The 13,870-nt window shown below is 47.6% G+C and overlaps 1 protein-coding gene across 3 annotated transcripts in view; it reads left to right on the top strand.

Annotated features, from left to right (window-relative positions):
- The window catches only part of SYT17 (synaptotagmin 17), an 87,296-nt gene that overhangs the window by 12,761 nt on the left and 60,665 nt on the right, over positions 1–13,870 (top strand). For all 3 annotated transcript variants that reach the window (XM_055561181.1, XM_055561179.1, XM_055561180.1), the window contains exon 5: positions 1,189–1,808. In XM_055561181.1, coding sequence (XP_055417156.1) covers positions 1,189–1,808 — 620 coding nt within the window. The remainder of the gene's footprint in view (positions 1–1,188; positions 1,809–13,870) is intronic.

The following is a 13,870-nucleotide window of genomic DNA, read 5'->3' as shown; positions in this document are numbered from 1 at the left end:
GTACTATGTGGAGCACCTAAACATTTGCTAAGAGAGTAGATCTTATGTTCTTAACAAACACACAAAAGTAAGTAAATGAAGAAGGCAGGAGGAAGCTTTTGAAAGTGATGGATAGTTTATGGAATAAACTGTGGTGATGGAGTCACGGGTGCATACTTATCATCAAAGCCATCAAGTTGTGTAGATTGAATATGGACAACTTTTTGTGTGTCAGTCATACCTCAATTAAGTGCTTTAAAAGAGAAAAGAGTGCCATGAGGTTATTGCTAGAATAGAGAGATGAGCAAAGATGGCAACAATGAACCTGGGAGCGGCAAACTCTTCTGCTTAACGGGGAGGGGAGAGGCACCCCGAAAGTGACAAGCTGTGAATGTGATCCTTGAAGAGTGTAATAGTTACCATTCAGTGCCTCTCACCACGTGCACGTTCTGTGCTGAGCCCTCTCCAAGCATCGCTCAGTGAGTTTTCACCACTATCTTTGATGTGGTTGCTATGATTGGCTCCATGTTACAGATGGGAAAACCGAGTGTGTCAAATGTGCCTGGAGTCACTTGGCTTGTTACTAGGGAGTCACATGGATCACAAGGAAGTAGCTGGGTTGGAATTTGATCCAGACACTGGCCCCAGAGCCCACTCTGTGAAAGTGGAGGCAGTATGGGGGAATGGTTAGAGTTGGACCCTGGGGCCAGATAGTGGGGCTTGGATCCTGGCTCCTCCTACAAGTTGTGTGCTTGGCAAGTTACTTAGAGTTTCTGTTTCCTCATCTGTAAAGTGAAGGTAATAGTCACTGGCTAATACCTTGTGAAGGCTGTGAGTGTGAAAGTGTTAGTCGCTCAGTCGTGTCTGACTCTTTGCAAGCCCATGGACTGTAGCTCGCCAGGCTTCTCTGTCCATGGAATTCTCCAGGCAAGAATACTGGAATGGGTAACCATTCCCTTCTCCATGTATGCAGGGCATTTAGAGCAGTGCCTGGCAATTAGCTGCCGTGGAGATGGGGATGTTTGTGCCGCTGCCCTTCCTTTCATAGAGTAAATAAGAGGATTTCCAGGAGTGGAGAGCACATGCAAAGAGCATTATGAAGCAGAGCAAACAATGTGAGAATCTACGAAAGGTCCTTGATCTCACACATCGGCCCAGATCCAGTCCAGTTCTTGGTGGTGTTAATTGTTATTTCTGCTGGGTGTGTAGGTCTCGAGTCCAGACGGCCCAGTTCCCCACTGATTGATATTAAGCCCATCGAGTTCGGCGTTCTCAGCGCCAAGAAAGAGCCCATCCAGCCCTCGGTGCTCAGACGGACCTATACGCCAGATGATTACTTCAGAAAGTTCGAGCCCCGCCTGTACTCCCTCGATTCCAACAGTGACGACGTGGACTTCCTGACGGACGCGGAGATCCTGTCCAAGTACCAGCTGGGCATGCTGCACTTCAGCACGCAGTACGACCTGCTGCACAACCACCTGACCGTGCGTGTGATCGAGGCCCGGGACCTGCCGCCCCCCATCTCCCACGACGGCGCGCGCCAGGATATGGCGCACTCCAATCCCTACGTCAAGATCTGCCTGCTGCCAGACCAGAAGAACTCCAAGCAGACGGGAGTCAAACGCAAGACCCAGAAGCCGGTGTTCGAGGAGCGCTACACTTTCGAGATCCCCTTCCTGGAGGCTCAGAGGAGGACCCTGCTCCTGACCGTGCTGGACTTCGATAAGTTCTCACGCCACTGCGTCATCGGCAAGGTGGCTGTGCCTTTGTGCGAGGTCGACCTGGTGAAGGGCGGACACTGGTGGAAGGCGCTGATTCCCAGTTCTCAGGTAAGGGGCGGGTTGGCAGTGTCGCCTACTGGGAGCTTTGTAAAAAACGATTATTATTTTTTTAATCTCAATATTTAAGTTTTGGAGGGTTTTTTTTTTTTTGCATTTTTAAAACTTTTGATTTTGAAATAATTTTTTGACTCCCAAGAAGTTGCAAGAACAGTACAGGGAGTCCTGTGTGTTCTTCATCCAGCTTCCTGGATGGTAAATCTCATACGATCTGTGTACACTAGGATACCAAGAAACTGCTGTTGGTAGCTAAACTAGACTTTATGCAATTTTCACCAGTTTTTTTTTTTTTTTAATGTTCATTTATTTATTTGGCTGCATTGGGTGTTAGTTGCGGCACACAAGATCGTGAATCTTTGTTGCATCCTGTAGGATCTTTAGTTGTGGCATGTGGGATCTAGTTCCCTGGCCAGGGTCAAACCCAGGTTCCCTGCATTGGGAGTGCAGAGTCCTGGCCACTGGACCACCAGGGAAGTCCCTTCACCAGCATCTCCTGTGTGCGTGTGCATGCAAGTGTGTGTGTGTGTGTGTAGTTCTATGAAATTATATCACATGTGTGGATTCAGGTAACCAGCACTACCCCTGGGAGCTTTTTGTCATTGATGCTGGGTTATTTACTAAGGAGAATTATTGTCCAGAGTACGAAGCTATCTGTCATTTTGACTTTCAGAAATTGATCTGGGAAAAACAAGATGAGGGCTGAAGACCGGGATGATGGGTGATTGTTTTTCAGGTGAATTGTAAGATTAGCTTCCTTCCCTCTTCCAGCCCAGTGACACGCAGTGGGCTGCCTGGGGAGTTACCCATGAACCAAGCCCTCTCCCCAGTGGGCTTTAGGGTCCCTTCCTGGGGCATTCTGTGGGCCGGAGGACAGCAGTGCGTTTACTGTGGGTGGAAAGATGCAGGGGAAGTCCAGGGGAAAAAGACCCAGTTGGAGGCTGGTCAAGACCATCGATGTCAGACAGTGATCCTTGTAATGCAGATGGGGTTACTTTGCATCGAATACGCCAAGGTGCTTCTAAAGCTGAGCTCTGCTGGCCAGGGAGTTGATGATCCAGCATCACTTTTGGGATGCACGTGTTAAACATGAGGACTGGAGGGGCTGCTACATTGTATGTGTGTATATACACATCTTCAAAGCTATCACTCTCTTAGTTTGGATTCCCCAAGAAAAAGAAGACTCTCAGGCAAGGGAGTCATTTAATAGGGAGGTGACACTGGAGGAAATACCAAGAGCAGGTAGGAATGTCATTTAAAAGATGCAGGTATCAGGCCAGCCACCACTGTGGTGCCTGGAGCAGAAACCTGCTAGGGGAGTCAGGAGCCAGTGTCGGACATAGGCCTAAGAGCGTTTCCTCCCAAGAGGCGAGGGAGCTGGGGTGTTAATACACCACCTCCTGTCAGTCACTGAACGAGGGCTGGGGGGTGGGGAGGTTCATTTCCTGGTATTTCTGGCTTGTGACACTGGCGGGTACAGAGACCCTTGACATCCACAGATGCAAAATATGTACAAGAGCTGGCAGATCCGTGTAGGCAGGAATGATCGTGGCCGGGAGAAGGTAGTTAGTGTCTGCTGTAATCCTAAGTTTGCCTTCCCATCACACAATCAGGATATATGGGATCATGTCATGTATCCTCCTCGATATTTGAGATCGAGGTTTTCAGCTGTCAAGAAAATTATGTGGACAGAGGGAGACCCACCAAACACGATAAATTCCAGTTTCCACTCTTTGTGTCAGGGCAGAGCCCTGGAGGGGGAGGGTCTGGACATGCCCACAGGTTGGTTCCTCTAGGTCTTGGCTGAGTGTTATCTTGGCTGAAATGGAAAGTTCCGGGTGCACCTCCCCTGGTGCGGTTCCTGAAAGCTGGGGCCAGGGGCTGGGGGTGGGTGCAGGTCGTTAATTTAGGAGGTGATCCCAGGAAGCAAGAGGAAGGGTTGGGGAGGAGACAGAGAAGGAGGGACGTCAAAGCCAGGGGTGGTTCTGAAGGGCGCCCTTCTGGCACTGGGGTGGGTGTGGACTCCATCCTTGCCCAGCGGCCAGGTGGGCTCCCCAAACCTCACAGAAGGGCTGGGGCAGAAAAGCGAAGGCGCCCAGGTGTGCTGCTGTCTGCCTGAACTGAGACTGGTCTGTGGGAGCATCAGTCACTTCACCCCCGCCCTGGGCACTCCCCCTCCCCTTCTGCTTTGTTTTTCTCCATGGCACTTACCATCCCATAGACTGTGTATTTTATGGTCTGCGTCCCCTGCTGGTATGTGAACCTCACGAGGGCAGTAACTTTTGTCTGTTTTGTTCACGTCTTTCTCCGTGACGAGCAGTGATGAGCAGCTGATGGTGCTCAGCAATATTTACTGAATGAGTGGAGGATGGAAGGATCCCCAAAGCGAATTTCCTTCTTCCCTCCCTCCCTCTTTCCTCCCTTCCTTCTTCTTCTTCCTTCTCATGTAATGAGAGGCTCGTGGAAATCGAAGCAAGAGTCTAGACTCCCATCTCAAGCTTGCTCTGGAGTATATGCTCTTTGAGTGGGCATGTCAACTGTCTGTTGGGGTGTCTAGAAGCAGAGCTTGAGATAGAATTTCGAGGTGGCTTAGTTTCCTTAGGGTTGTTGTGACAAAGCACCACAAATTGGGTGGCTTAAAACTGTAGTTTATTGTTTTACAATTTGGAGGTTTTGAGTCCAAGATCAAGGTGCTGGTGGGGCCGTGCTTCCTCTGAAGCCTGGAGGGGATCCTTCCTTGCCTCTTTCCAGCTTCTAGTGGTTGTTGGCAATCTTGGATTACAACTGCATCACTCTGATCTCTGCCTCCCTCCTCCCATGGCCTTCTCTCTGTGTTTCTGTGTCTTTTCTTATAAGGACATTAGTTATGTTGGATTAGGGGCCACCCTGTTCCAGGATGACCTCATCTAATCACATCTGGAAAGAAGGTCACATCCTGAGGTCCTGGGGGCCGGGATGTCAGGTCACCTTTAGGGGACACAATTCAACCCACAAAGGGATGCAGGAGAAAACTCTGCAAGGCAGGCTGTGAAATGGCCTAGGTGAGGGTGACTGCCAAGCGAGGCTGAGCCTCTGCCTGGTGTGTGGTTGGGAGGGGAACTCTGGATCCTGGACTTCACTGCAGCGTTTCTTCCTTTAGACAAGGGAGCCAGCCAGCCCTGATCACAGGTTTCTGGCGGGGACCAGACTGGGAAATCTGATTTTTAGCTGGGCAGCTCTGGGCCTCCCTGAAGCCTCTGTTTCTTTGAAACAGTGGTTCTAAACAGGGGTAGTTTTGGTCCCAGGACATTTGGCAGTGCTGGGAGAAATTTGGGGTTTGGTGGTTGGGATAGTTCTGGTGGGTAGAGATTAGGAATGCTGCTAAACTGCCTGCAATGCACAAGACAGACCCCACAACACAGAAGATCTAGCCCCAGATGGTCCATAGTGCCGAGGGCGAGAAAGCCTGCTGTGTGGTGAAGGGGAGGGTGGAGGGTGGAGGACAGAACAGGGTCTGCCATGAAAAGGTGAGATGGGAGCTGGACTGTTCCCTGTTGGGGAAGGAGGGTTTCCAGGGAAAGACAGTGGTCAGGGTCAGGCCACAGGGCACAGCTCCAGGGAGCTGCTTTGCTTTTCATTCCAAATGTGGGAAAGGAGATACTGATTTTGAACAAAAATCCACATCAGGCAAAATAGGCCTGCATTGGAGACAGAAAATAAAATCCACACACAGTGCGCCCAGGCGGTCACATGGCCATCACCGCTAATTTCCACTGGAGGCGGGCGTCTGTCTTCAACAAAGTGCTCCGAGGATGCAGCTGTGTGTGGGGTGGAAGCAGTTTCTCGTTTTCAGCCTGACTTCACAGTTTGTGGGTCAGAGTGACTCCTAGGATCTGTTAGTCCTACAGTCTCCACCGTGGGGACCCCATGCGGACATGGGTTGCTGGTTGTAGGACCAGCTTGTAGGCATCCTCTGGCTCATGGCAGAATGTCTCAGCTGTTTTGTGCCTTTGAACACAAGACATGAGTGTGTCTTTGATCTTGGCATTCAGGAAATCAGCAGCTAATGGAACTACTGCAGACTGGGCCTCATTGAGAAGGTTGGCTCAAAAGATAGTGGAAATGAAGACATAGGAATATGAAGTGTGTGGGATGATTGATGTGGTATGAAGTTATACTGGACGCCAAGAGAAATTCTCTCATCCGAGTGGATTGAAATGAATTGATGCTTTGGCCATTTAGAGGTGAAATCCGTGTAGTCTCAACTCTTTTAAAAAAAATTATTAATAATTGTGACAAAACATACATAAAATTAACCATCTTATCCATTTTTAAGTGTACAGTTCAGTGGTATTGAGTACATACACATACATCATCATCCCCATTCATATCCAAACTCTCATCTCACAAAATAAAGCTGTGTCTTCATTAAACAGTAGCTCCCCATACTCTGCTGGCCCCAGCCCCTGGCAGCCACCACTCAACTTTCTGTTTGACTACTCTGGGTACTTCTTATAAATGGAATGACACAATATTTTCTATTTGAGGCTGGTTTATTTCATGTAGCATAATGTTCTCAAGGTTCATTCATGTTGTCACCTGTGGCAGGATTTCCTTTTGAAGGCTGGGTAGTATTCCATTGTGTGGGTAGATCACATATTGTTTGTTCATACATCCATTGATGGAAGCTTGGTTGTTTCTACCTTTTGGTTATTGTGATTAATGCTCCTGTGAACATGGATATACAATTATTTCTTTATTGTTTTTTTTAAGTCAGAAAAAAATTCAGGATGAAGGATATTCATTTCTCTAGAGATCGTGTTGTTTGGGGAAGGAAGGAGGAGGGAGCTGGAGAGGCCCCGTGGACATGCTGGAAACTCACAGAGCATTAGGAGGAGCCAGAGGTCTTTTTCCAGCCCTTTCACGAGTTCCACTGGGACTGGCGTCATGTAGCCTCATGGATCTTGGTTTGCTCGTGTCGAGTGGAGACATGGTACCTACTGCCCTCTCCCTTGCAGTGCATCTCTTGGGATGTAAACTCTTCTCAAGAGAAATTAACTTCTGACTGTGAAAGCCCTCAAATTAAGGAAAATTGTAAATAGACTGTACATTATAAATATGCAGTAAAAGTATTGTACATACATAAACCATCCATATATTTAGTCAATGAGTATTTGTTGGGTGCTTGTCATTTTCTAGGGGCTGGGGCTACTAATTTCACTCTATACTCATGAGCATCTACTATGAGCTAAGCAATGTTCTAAACATGCTCACTTGTTTATCTCATAAGCGTTCATTTTACAAAAGGGGGAAATGGGCTGTGGGTCTCCCAGACCTCAGTAAGTTCTCTCAGCCCCTTAAGACAGAGAAAAGTTAAGTGATTTGTCCATGCTCAGTAGTAGAACTGAGGCCCTTTGGCTTGAAAAATGATGTGTCATAACCAAGACATTAGACTGGTTCTCTGCAGCAAGCAAAACAAAGGCGCTGACCTCAGGGAGCTTATGTTCTAGTGGACAGAGGTGGGCAGTGAGTGAATGAGTTAACACATCCTGCCTCTTGGCATTGTCTCTGCCAAGAGGAAAAATAAAGCAGGATTAGGGGCTGGAGAGGGGTGGCCAGCTGGTGAGAATGGGGAAGCTGTTCCAGGTGGGTGAGGAGATGGCATTTAAGTAGAGAGCCAGGAGGACTGAGGGAGTGAGCCTGGGGGATGTTCAGGGAAGAGCATTTGAACAGTGAGTACAGAAAGTGCAAAGGCCATGAGGCCGGGTGTGAGGCTGGAGAGTGAGTGAGAGGAGAGCACCAGGAGGTGAGGTTGCACTGGGAAAAAAGGCCACATCACATCGACCTTGTAGGCTGAGGTAAAGACTTGGATTTTATTCCTGTGGGTGTGAGAAGCCCTGGAGTGTTTTGAGAAGGAGGGGTGACCCAGCCAGGCTGCCTGGAGAGACCTATCAGTTGGGGAGACACCATACTTAATTTCCAAAATATATAAAGTACTCCAATGACTCATAAATAAAAGACAAAGTTCAGTTTTTAAATGGGCAATAGTTTTGAACAGATGTTTCGCAGAAGACACATGCAGTGATCTAAAAGCACATGGAAAAGTGCTCAGCTTCATTATCCATTAGAGAAATGCAGGTTAAAACCTTAGTCAGACCACACCTATCAGAATGACTAAAATCACAGAGGCTGACAACACGCAGTGCTGGTGAGCACGTGGAGCCACCGGAACTCTCAGACTGTGCTGTGGGCACATCACGTGACGTAACCCCTTTAGGAAGAAATTCTAGTAGTTGCTTGTAAAACTAAGCAAATCTACCCCATGAACCAGCAGCGCCACCCCAAAGAGAAATGAAAATGTTACGTCTACACAAAAACTTGTACGTGCACATTCAAAAAAACTCTATATGTGATAGATGGCCCCAAACTAGAAATCGCCCAGGTGCTCATCAACAGAGTAAGGGACAACAAATTTATTGTTTATTCATATAATGAAACATTATTCAGCAATAAAGGAAAAAGGATACACACAGATATTGATACACACAGCATGGATGAATGTCACAAACATTATGCTAAGTAGAACATCCTGCTGACAACCATTATGCAAAATAGAAGCCAGACCGAAGAGAGCATGACTTGCATATATATAAAGTTTAAGAACTGCATATATATAAAGTTGCATATATATAAAGTTCAAGACAGTATACAGCCTTGACATACTCCTTTTCCTATTTGGAACCAGTCTGTTGTTCCATGTCCAGTTCTAACTGTTGCTTCCTGGCCTGCATATAGGTTTCTCAAGAGACAGGTCAGGTGGTCTGGTATTCCCATCTCTTTCAGAATTTTCCACAGGTTATTGTGATCCACACAGTCAAAGGCTTTGGCATAGTCAATAAAGCAGAAATAGATGTTTTTCTGGAACTCTCTTGCTTTTTCAATGATCCAGTGTATGTTGGCAATTTGATCTCTGGTTCCTCTGCCTTTTCTAAAACCAGCTTGAACATCTGGAAGTTCACGGTTCATGTATTGCTGAAGCCTGGCTTGGAGAATTTTGAGCATTACTTTACTAGCGTGTGAGATGAGTGCAATTGTGCAGTAGTTTGAGCATTCTTTGGCATTGCCTTTCTTTGGGATTGGAATGAAAACTGACCTTTTCCAGTCCTGTGGCCACTGCTGAGTACATCAAGGCTGTATACTGTCACCCTGCTTATTTAACTTATATGCAGAGTACATCATGAGAAACACTGGAAGAAGTTTCAAGAACTTCAAGCCCTTCAAGTTCGAGAGAAGGGCTGGAAGAAGCACAAGCTGGAATCAAGATTGCCGGGAGAAATATCAATAACCTCAGATATGCAGATGACACCACCCTTATGGCAGAAAGTGAAGAGGAACTAAAAAGCCTCTTGATGAAAGTGAAAGAGGAAAGTGAAAAAGTTGGCGTAAAGCTCAACATTCAGAAAACGAAGATCATGGCATCTGGTCCCATCACTTCATGGCAAATAGATGGGTAAACAGTGGAAACAGTGTCAGACTTTATTTTTGGGGGTCCAAAATCACTGCAGATGGTGACTGCAACCATGAAATTAAAAGACGTTTACTCCTTGGAAGGAAAGTTATGACCAACCTAGATAGCATATTCAAAAGCAGAGACATTACTTTGCCAACAAAGGTCCGTCTAGTCAAGGCTATGGTTTTTCCAGTGGTCATGTATGGATGTGAGAGTTGGACTGTGAAGAAAGCTGAGCACCGAAGAATTGATGCTTTTGAACTGTGGTGTTGGAGAAGACTCTTGAGAGTCCCTTGGACTGCAAGGAGATCCAACCAGTCCATTCTGAAGGAGATCATCCCTGGGATTTCTTTGGAAGGAATGATGCTAAAGCTGAAACTCCAGTACTTTGGCCACCTCGTGCGAAGAGTTGACTCATTGGAAAAGGCTCTGATGCTAGGAGGGATTGGGGGCAGAAGGAAAAGGGGATGACAGAGGATGAGATGGCTGGATGGCATCACCGACTCGATGGACGTGAGTTTGAGTGAACTCTGAGAGTTGGTGATAGACAGGGAGGCCTATGCTATGCTATGCTATGCTAAGCCACTTCAGTCGTGTCCTACTCTGTGTGACCCCATAGACGGCAGCCCACCAGGCTCCCCCTTTCCTGGGATTCTCCAGGCAAGAACACTGGAGTGGGTTGCCATTTCCATCTCCAATGCATGAAAGTGAAAAGTGAAAGTGAAGTCGCTCAGTTGTGTCCGACTCTAGCGACCCCATGGACTGCAGCCTACCAGGGTCCTCCTTCCATGGGATTTTCCAGGCAAGAGTACTGGAGTGGGGTGCCATTGCCTTCTCCGGGACAGGGAGGCCTGGTGTGCTGCAATTCATGGGGTTGCAAAGAGTCGGACACGACTGAGTGACTGAACTGAACTGAACTGAAAGTTCAAGAATCACAAAATTAATCTATGGTAAAAAATTGAGATGGTGGTTGTGACTGGAGAAGGGGATTGACTGGAAAGGAGCCAAAGGGAAATTTCTGGACACATAGTGATGGGGCATTGGGTACACAGGTGTATGCACTTTCATACTCATCACTTAAGGTTTACACACTTCGTTGCATATAAATTCTATCTGGAAAATGAAAGAGCCATAAATGCATTTTGGTTAATGATATGCCTGCTGAAGTGTCCAGGGCCCTAGTGCCTGCAACTTACTTTAAAATGCACTCAAAAAAGATCAATAGATATGCAGTAAAGCAATTACAGCATGCTTTTAAAATATTAGTTGCAGAATTAACATTAATAACTGTTCATTTTAGAGTCTTGGTGATGTATTTAAACAGGTCCATAGTATAGTTATTTCAGCTTCTCTGTATTTGAAAATGTTGGGGAACACCAGTTAGGAGTAATATGCTGCGGGCTTCGAGGCGGGAGGTGGTGCTGGCTGGACCTGGGTAGAAGGAGGAGTAGACAAGTGGCCAGCTTGGGAGACGATTTGAAGGCAGTCTTTGATGCCCAGAACCAGCCCTTAGACTTTACACTTCAGCTTCAGGGGTGCTGTTATGGAGAGCTTTCAAGCAGAGGGGGGATTTTCAAACAGGGGATGCCACCGTTGTCTTCACCAGCAATCAGAATCAGTCAGGAGCTGTGGCCGTGGGGCTCCCAGATGTCAGCCTCCCAGATTCCAGTTTCCTAAGACTTGAGTGAACCTGCTCTTGAGTGAATGCGCTGGGAGATTCTGATGCAGGTGAACCGTGGACCTCATTCTGGGAAGCACTTGAGTGGCCATCGGAAGGCAGAAAGGGCTTGGCTGTTAGAGCTGGACAGACATGTCTGAGCTGTGGTCTCACTGGTCAGCTACTATGATGGTTTAATGGGCCAGTCTGGCTGTTGTTACCATTGTATTTTATGGAGCCATTCGAGCAGGCTCAGGGTGGTGTGCTCTTAGACATTCTTGGGAGATAATTCTGACTCGTGTAGGGTGTGGTATCTTTTATTAGAAAGCCAGATTGCCTGCTGAGGAAGAATGTTTGCTTGAGCCTAAAAGAAAATGTGCTTAGTGAAAAGTGATATTTGCACACCTGGCTGCTGGATATTTATGTTTTGAAAACGACTTTAATGTGAGACTTGTTTTATCCAAAGGAACCCCTCCCTCTTAGATCTTCGATGCCTATAACTCAGAGCCTTGGAAGTGAATCCTGTGTGTGTTTCCTTTGCTGCAGATAAATCAGTCCAGTTCAGTTCAGTTCAGTCACTCAGTCGTGTCTGACTCTTTGCGACCCCATGAACTGCAGCATACCAGGCTTCCCTGTCCATCACCAACTTCCAGAGCTTGCTTAAATTCGTGTCTGTCGAGTCAGTGATGCCATCCAACCATCTCATCCTCTGTCGTCCCTTTCTCCTCCTTCCTTCAATCTTTCCCGGCGTCAGGATCTTTTCCAATAAATCAGTTTCATTAGGTGGCCAAAGTATTAGAGCTTCAAAAAGTCAGAGGTGGTAGTAATAATTGTGTTCTGGTTCTCACCACGTGCCGGACCCTGGGCTCAGTGTGACTCTTATGATACCCCTCCAGATAGATGCCATTGGCACCTGCATGTTATAGTTGGGGATCCCGAGCCTCAGGAGGGTTTCCCTTATGGCTCAGCTGGTAAAGAATCCGCCTTCAGTCATTCCCTGGGTTGGGAAGATCCCCTGGAGAAGGGAAAGGCTACCCACTCCAGCATTCTGGGCTGGTGAATTCCATGGACTGTATAGTCCATGGGGTCACAAAGAGTTGGACATGGCTGAGTGACTCACTTTCACTTTTCTGAGCCTCAGGGAGGTTGAGAAACTTACCCAAAATTGCACAGCTGTGGTAGGGACTTGAACCCGAGACTGACTCCAAGCCCACATCCTTGACCACTGCAAATTAATCTAATTAAGGGGAAAATCCTGGCTGAGGACTTTCAAAACTGACTTAACTTGATAAGTGTAACTTGAATGTGATAAGACTGTATTCCTCATAAGTATACCCAGATTATTATCTCAGTATGTATCTTGCTTCTTTCTTAAAAAAATTCTGTTTGCTTGGAACCTCTTAAGTGCCTTCAGAGTCTAAGGAGTGAGCTGGTGGCCATCCTTAGGGGCACCAAACTGATTGGATTTTTGGAAATGGCCAAAGGATAGTCTGATTCAGTAACCAAGAGAAATATCAGTGTGGGGACTTCTGTTTCGGTTGAGCAATAGAAGCAAAATTGCATGACTCTGAAGTAAATAAGTTTACTTTCTTATGTGGCTCCAAATCTTGGTTACAACTGACAGAACCCTGTCTTAAACTTCCTTCCGCCAAAGACGAAAGTCTGGCTGTGTGAGCTCCAGCTACCACCGAGTCTGAGGGGTTTGGTTGTCCTGGGAGCCCTCAGCTGGAATGTTCCTCAGCCTGCCGCCCTCTGTTGTCTTTCTTCTCAGGAAGGGGCTTCCCCTGGGGAAGCAAAAGTGGCCGTGAGTTGCCCCGGGCTTACCTCCTGCCAGTTGGGCAGTACTTGTGTAAAGTTCCAGGAGTCCCAGGGAGGCTTCTCAGGGGCCTGGCTCCCCTAACCGCCCCCTCCTCATGCACAGTGGAGGCTGGCTCATCACAGCCCTTGGAGGCCTGGAAGTGAGAAGGACTGTGGTTTCAGAGAAGGAGCATGACTGGCTCCTTACTTTGCATCCATGGCCACAGTTTTCGCTTTGTTCTTGCTGCCTCTTCTCTGGCCGATGTCCCCACTGAAGGACCTTGGCGGGCTGGGGTTCAAGAGCTGGCCCTGGTGGCAGGCACTTGTCAGCTGTTTGGAAGGTCCTGGCAGTGGGTGGACTTCTAGCCCTGGGAGTGTCTCCCATGGCCTCTTACTGTTGGGGTCCCTTCTCTAGAAGGGCAGCCCTGGAAGGTGGACGGTGGTCAGATGGTCCAATCCCAGCTACCTTCTCTGGGGCTCACTACCCGCTACGAGAGTCATCTCTTGGCTAGGTTGGGTTCCCTAGAAGTAGACCCTGAGACCAAGATTTTAAGTGCAAGTATTTTATTTAAGGAGTCTTGTCAGGAAAAACCAGTGTTATCAGGCAAGTTACCACTGTGGACATCTGGATCATGATCCTCCTGGGTTCTTGGTATAGGTTGCCCCTGGGATGAGGGTGGTGGAGCATATGTTCACCAGTGCCCAACAGACACAGGTTGAAGGATGCTTCCAGGAATCCATATACCCAAGGAGAGTGTGTTATTGAACCAAACTAGTACCTGGAAAATCCCGTGGACGGAGGAGCCTGGTAGGCTGCAGTCCATGGGGTCGCTAAGAGTTGGACACGACTGCACGACTTCACTTTTACTTTTCACTTTCATGCACTGGAGAAGGAAATGGCAACCCACTCCAGTGTTCTTGCCTGGAGAATCACAGGGACGGGTGGGCTGTCTCTGGGGTCGCACTGAGTCGGACACGACTGAAGCGACTTAGCAGCAGCAGCAGCAGGGTCCACTTGCCCTCAAGCAGTAAAGCCAGTTTACTAACATCAGGTTGTGGTGAAGGAAAGTACAGCCTTTATTTCAGGACACCAAACAAGGAGAATGGGCAGCT

This window comes from Bubalus kerabau, chromosome 23 (genome assembly GCF_029407905.1).
Source record: "Bubalus kerabau isolate K-KA32 ecotype Philippines breed swamp buffalo chromosome 23, PCC_UOA_SB_1v2, whole genome shotgun sequence".
NCBI lineage: Eukaryota > Metazoa > Chordata > Mammalia > Artiodactyla > Bovidae > Bubalus > Bubalus kerabau.
Note: the sequence above shows the minus strand (reverse complement) of the source record. Positions and strands in the feature narration are given on the sequence as shown.